Source organism: Pelobates fuscus, chromosome 1 (genome assembly GCF_036172605.1).
Source record: "Pelobates fuscus isolate aPelFus1 chromosome 1, aPelFus1.pri, whole genome shotgun sequence".
NCBI classification, from domain to species: Eukaryota; Metazoa; Chordata; class Amphibia; order Anura; family Pelobatidae; genus Pelobates; species Pelobates fuscus.
The window spans coordinates 381762587-381769374 of record NC_086317.1 but is presented as its reverse complement, the minus strand read 5'-3'; the positions used below and the strand labels follow the sequence as shown (position 1 = coordinate 381769374).

At 37.8% G+C, this 6788-nt stretch overlaps 1 protein-coding gene across 1 annotated transcript; it reads right to left on the bottom strand.

The window, feature by feature from the left end:
* Positions 1-201: 201 nt before the first annotated feature.
* On the bottom strand, positions 202-4789 carry ATG101 (autophagy related 101). The gene is made up of 3 exons (XM_063444722.1): positions 4728-4789; positions 1891-2184; positions 202-794 (listed from the first exon to the last, which is right to left on the bottom strand). The coding sequence occupies exons 2-3, from the start codon at positions 2140-2142 to the stop codon at positions 390-392; spliced, it is 657 nt and encodes a 218-aa protein (XP_063300792.1). The 5' UTR covers positions 2143-2184; positions 4728-4789; the 3' UTR covers positions 202-389.
* Positions 4790-6788: the final 1999 nt, after the last annotated feature.

The following is a 6788-nucleotide window of genomic DNA, read 5'->3' as shown; positions in this document are numbered from 1 at the left end:
ATCATATGAGCTTTAAAAGTTCAAGCTGTTTTTCTACATTTGTCATCATAAAATATAGATATAAAAATGGATTTTAAAGAAAAAATCTAGATTATTACTTACATGCTATTATCAAAATGCATAATTGTAGTTTTAGTGAAAGTAGTCAAATAGAAAAACTAAAATCTATTCAATAAGCATTAATCACTACTACAAACTGAATAAAAGCAAATCTCAGGATTAGCTTTATTATTTGTATTACATACAATACGGCTTGTGTCCTAAAGGGAAATGAGTAGTCACTATATACATAAAACATACAGGAATCTTTTCTGAATAGACAATTTATAGAAGCAAAAAAATAATTATCCCAGTTCATCATATAAATAATCCACTGAGTGCATGCAGCTCTAAAGTGCCAATGTGTCTTTGATGAGTCGTCTCATTGTAGTTGTGACAGATGTGCCCAGAGCGTCAGTTATCTGATAGGTAATTTTGTGCAGATAAGGCTGCACATCCTTCAGACTTGTGTCAAAGACATTGTTCACATCAAATTGGGCAGGCATTTTAGGTATGTATTCATGTTTGTTCATAACTTCAACAATGTTAATGATCTTTTCGCCAAGTTTTTCTCCGACCTTTTCTCTACAGATCTGTCGCTCTTGCTCGTTCGCAAGCGAGACCACGTTGACTTTAATTGTCCACACTTCCCATGGAATGCATTCATCTGAGAAAGGCCAACGAGACTTCTTCTTCTGGTAGAACTCCAAGGACAACTGGCCAATACCATCACTTCCAGAGTTTCTTAGTGCATCCTAACAAAAAAAAAATATTTATTTTAGATCAGTTTGCTTATACGTATAACACTGCATGGTTTGTTCTCAAAGAATCCAGGTAAACAAAATCTGGCATTGGTTAATAAATATTCCAACACTTTTTTAACAAATCAAATTATGGAAAACAATGAAGGTGATCCAATGTCTTACCTAATGTTTAATAAATATCGCTTAGATATTAAATTTTTAATAACCCAAATACCTAGGCTTATTTTCCCAGTCCCCCTTTCTAACAGCCATCTATTGCAGTCACTGCCCACTATTTTGCTACCATCCTTAGCTTTTTAAATCCATGTGCTCTTTCTGTGTGCAGCATTTTCTGTATGACGATTTTGAAATGCAACAGATTGTTGTAAAGTAATGAGCACTGGCTGGGATAACCGACAGTCTGACCCAAGTTGCTTAAAGTTGGCTATGTTGAAATTCCAATATAGATGAATTAAAAGAAAGAGATGGTATATTATAGCAAACATTATATTAAGACTTTTTAATGGCATTTGTGCTCTAATTTTTCATTTATATGTCAGGAATGATTTGAGGATAAATGTTTTATATTACATAGTTTAACTTATATCATATTAACGGCAACATTCTAAAAGTACTACCAAATTGTAAAGATAAAGCTTCATAATGACCACATGGAGTATGTACAGTTAAACTAAGAATCTAAACTAGCATACAGTACTTTGCACAATGCAATTGTAGCCCGTGAGGACCACAGTAATGTATGCTGAGATTCCCACTGGTGCTAAAATGCAATATGAATGATCCTTTAAATGTTGTTACACTGAGAGGGAGTAGGGAGAAGACTGCAATTCACAGTCCCTATACAGAAATGAAGAAGGGCAGAATGGACCCCTGGCAGACTAATTTATTTCTATGCAGGATGAAGACCAGCTCTGGAGCAAAGGGGAAGGGATATGGGACTTTATAGATGTAATTTGTTTATACATGTAAGTTATCCAGTATATACATGTAGGAGGTGGTGTAGGGGAGAAGCATTACCAATTTAACAAAAAAGAAAAATGATAAACACATAAAATATTTTGTAGAGAGGAAATTGGATGTCTCTCACCTTAAATTCACTGACTGCTTTGTGTAGTGCTCTGTCCAGCTCATCAGAGGACACCCTGACATAAGTGAACTCTATGAAGTCACAATCAATGTCCTGTGTTCCCACTGTGCCAATGGAATAGTTCCCTTCTTTCTTATAGTGAAACTTGCCAGTGCTGCGGTGGAGGAGTATAGTATGTAGAATTGCCAGCATTGCCTCCTCTACCTGACGTCCCTCGACGGACACTTCTAACACCTCTGAACGGCAATTCATCCTCTGCTTCAAGTAATAGCTGTCCAGCAGTTCGGTGTCTGCCTGAAAATGAAAATGTACAGATTCCAAATTATTACCTTTACACTCTGTAAACATATAACCAAAATGTTTCAGAGAAACAGCAATGTTTACATTGAAGGGTTAAGACTGCCTCTATTGGCTATTTTTTGAGACTGCCACTAGAGGCTCTTTCTGCCCTCTCACATAGTTTAACTCTGTAAAATGACAATTCTTCAACGAGGGGCATGGGGGAAACAATAAGTTTAGGGACACTAGAGTGTTTCAAGAAGTTATACATAAAACTCAAATGAAAATATATGTTTGCTTTTTAAGGGACACTCTAGAGAGTCTATAGTCTAGATCAAGCAAACTAAAGTGCTTTTGGGATTACCAGGAAGTGCATCCTTGTACCAATTCATAAAGTGCTGATTACAAAAGAAATTGGCATTTGTATGAATTAATTCCATGGCAATCAAGCTGACAGCCAAGAAAGTTTCCTGGTTCACTCTGCTTTAGTGATCATTCCAGCGGACGTGAAAGCTTCCATATGGTAGCAATAGCCTTAGACCTTCCTATGAGAAGCATTCTACTGGCCAATTGGCGCATTGGAGTGTTTAATGCAATTGCTGATTGGAAAGGGAGAAAGTCATCCTAGGACTGGCGCAGAGCAGTGGTGAGATAGGATTCGAAGCTGGAGAAAAAGGTAGCCTAACATTATTTATTTATTTTTACTGCACATTTTTTTTTATTAGTAAATGAGAAGAAATATTAAATGAACAGATAAGAAAAAGGCATGAGCATGTCTAGCTATTACTTGGGACTGAGGTCAAGCTTAGCCAAGCTAAAGAATTCAACTGAAGACAAAGACGAATGCATCGGTTAGAAGGTTTGCTAGACATGTGGAGCATTTTTAAGTAAAAACATGACAAGCTTTCCTTCATGCAGGTCAAAGATTGTGTGAATAAAAGGTAAAAGGAAAGATTCACAGAACTGTATGGCTCCTAGTAGAGTGAAGAAATCGGCCGCCTTTCCTTAACCCCTTAAGGACACATGACATGTCTGACATGTCATGATTCCCTTTTATTCCAGAAGTTTGGTCCTTAAGGGGTTAACTCTGGCGCGTGTAGGCCAGTACTTGCTGCCGTTGTTCCCACTAGCGAGGGGCTTCAGGCAAGGCAAGGTCTCAATAGAATTGTTGGGGTGCCCTTTGGGTAGGCAGCACCTTGGCCAATTAGTCCCAACTCAGTAGCACGGAATATCCTCGGGTAAACGGTGCAGATAGCAGGAGCGCATACAAGACACGTCTTGTAAGCTAGAGAGTCAGGGTCTGCCCCCTTTATTTATTTTGGAGAGATTGCCTTGCATGTTAAAAATGAAATGAACATTCCAAATGTTAAAAATTAATTGTTCTTTTAAAGTTGGATTGTTGACAGAAAGTTTTAAACTCCCTATAAAAAAACATAGCATATTTAACACCTTATAGGGTTTCAGCATATAGAAAACAACTTGGGTTTATCTGCTGAAACAGAAACTGCTGAGAATCGACAAGATAATTTCAAGTTTTAATTTAAAACAATTATACTGGATTTTTTTTTTTTTTTTTTACATTTTAGCCCAAAATGAGCAGTTTACTTTCAGTTCTTTCTGAAAATCCCATTTCATTAAACAAATCCATAACAAGAAGTGCTGCTGCTCTTCATATGACATATTCTAAAACAAATCTGCCGCTTAGTTTATCCTACTCCTATGTGAGAATTCAGTTGTCAATAGCAATAATATATATATATATATATATATATATATATATATATATAAATTTTTAAATCATTGCACACATGCCCAATTTTCCTTTTGACGCAAGCTGGTGTTCTATCAAACAGAATACCAGGCGCCATACAAAAGCCAATAAATATAACTGTAGAAAGAGAAGGTCTGTACTCACGGCATTAAAGTATCTTAACGTAAAGTAACTTTTATTCCATTAAAAGTAGAAGTATCCAAGACTCCATTCCCGCTTACAAATATTAAAGTATGTTGACGTTTCAGTCCCCTTCCCCAACAGGGACCTACTTTGATAATATCTGTAAGCGGTTACGAAGTCTTGGATACTTCTAGTTTAATGGTATAAAAGCTTGTTGATACTTTAATGCCAGGAGTGCAGACCTCTGCTTTATTTATTATATATATATATATATATATATATATATATATATATATATATATCCCAATGTACAGCGCTACGGAATGTGGTGGAGCTATATAAATAATAAAATAATAATTATATATACACACTATTTTACCCACGTTTACACCTGAAGCTGAAACCCCAGTTGATATAAGTTTCAATCTGTTAGGTCATTCTCCCTGGAGCTAGACATGCTGATTAAGCCCCTCCACTATGAAGGAGCAGTCACTCCCATTATATGATGAATGCACAGGGAAGCCATCTGCCATAAAGAAGTCACAACATTCAACATGTCATAAACCCCGCCAAGCGGACTGTCCCCTTGTAACCCGTGAATGTATATAGTGATAAAACATAAATAATAACACATAGAGCGTGCATCAACCCCAGCACCACCTACCAGCCCCGCCGCTCACTTCCTACTGCTTATAGGGACCAAAACAATCTACGTCACTGGGATGTACCACCGACACCCGCATCGCAGGTCAACACACAGCTATCTTTGCACAGACAGGGCATGGCATTACACGACGAAAGCAATTCAATCCGAGTGCAATAATTCAGAATGTATTTGGAGTTTCGGAGAGAAATATTCTTGGAATTATCTATCACCCCCGTTACAGCTAGACATTGGTATGCTCCGGTAGGTATAAAAGCTGCAGCGTCACTTCCGGCTGTGTAGATGTAAACGGTAAAGAATGGTCTGTGCTCTGATAGCAATCCGGGCAGGACACAGTGACCATCAATGATTGATTGACTGTGAGAGGAAGTGGTCCTGTGTACACTGTTAATATTGTGCATAGCTGTATTATATTACAATCTGGATTTATTATAACATAGTTTGTGGCACTATTATACAGCTAACACTTTTTATGTATGTTGAATGCTGTTTCTACTCCATCATTTTTTTGTTGAATCATATTTTATTAAAGAGATACTATAGAAATACAAACCTTTTTCCTAATACTATAGGTCTTGATATGGGCTTTCACAACTCAGGCTACCAAACAGAGGTATTCTGACACATGATTTCATAGAGAGAGATATACATTCCAGACATTGTCACAAGATACACACATAGACACTCAAAGACACAAAGACGAGTACACACGTTTACAGATACACTCTGACACACCCCAATACAAACTGCCAGACAGACACACAATAATAACCACACACTTTGCTAAACATACACACACAATTACACTGCTTGTACGTTCTCAGGGCAGTGGGGTAACATTGCACAAAAGATAAAGGTAAAATGGATTACATGTATCAAAAACATTGGTTGCTAGAAGAGTTTACAATAAAATCAAATCTTACTTGTTACATAATACAGTGGGATGAGTGGAAGTGAAGCAGCTTGATGAGGTGCTGAGAGGGAGAGAAGGATGTTAACAGTACTGTATATATAGGGTTGCCACCTTTCTTGGAAAAAAATACCGGCCGTGCTAATTTGCATAATGAATTATGAATGTGTGATGTCACTGCAAACGACATCACGGGATGTTGCGTAACATTTGGAAGAGGAAAGTTACATACAGACATACAGTGTTATACAGACACCGACATAGCGACAGTTTCATACACAGTCACACAGGCACAGACATTCAGATACAGTCATACAGACACTGACAAACACAGTCATACAGAGACATACAGGCACAGACATACAGATACAATCATACAGACACTGACAGTGACATACACAGACATACAGACAATAATATACACAGTCATACAGACACTGACATACACAGTCATACAGAGACATACAGGCACAGACATTGAGATGCAGTCATACAGGCACTGACATACACAGACATTCAGACACTGACATACACAGTCATACAGACACTAACATACAGGCACAGCCAGTGAGATACAGTCATACAGACACTGACATACACAGACATATAGACACTGAAATACACAGTCATACAGGCACAGGCATTGAGATACAGTGAAACAGACACTGACATACACAGTCATACAGGCACAGACATTGAGGTACAGTCATAAAGACACTGACATACACAGTCATACAGAGACATACAGGCACAGACATTGAGATACAGTCATACAGGCACTGACATACACAGTCATACAGACACTAACATACAGGCACAGCCAATAAGATACAGTCATACAGACACTGACATACACAGACATATAGACACTGACATACACAGTCATACAGACACTAACATACAGGCACAGCCAATGAGATACAGTCATACAGACACTGACATACACAGACATATAGACACTGACATACACAGTCAGTCATGCAGGCACAGGCATTGAGATACAGTAAAACAGATACTGACATACACAGTCATACAGGCACAGGCATTGAGGTACAGTTATAAAGACACTGACATACACAGTCATACAGAGACATACAGGCACAGACATTGAGATACAGTCATACAGGCACTGACACACACAGTCATATAGA

Bases quoted from the DNA above. Each gene is read 5' to 3' on its own strand.
- ATG101 (XM_063444722.1), bottom strand. From the start codon at position 2,142: ATGAATTGCCGTTCAGAGGTGTTAGAAGTGTCCGTCGAGGGACGTCAG. The intron at 795-1,890 runs GTGAGAGACATC...TTTTTTTGTTAG, and splicing joins AAGCAGTCAGTGAATTTAAG to GATGCACTAAGAAACTCTGG.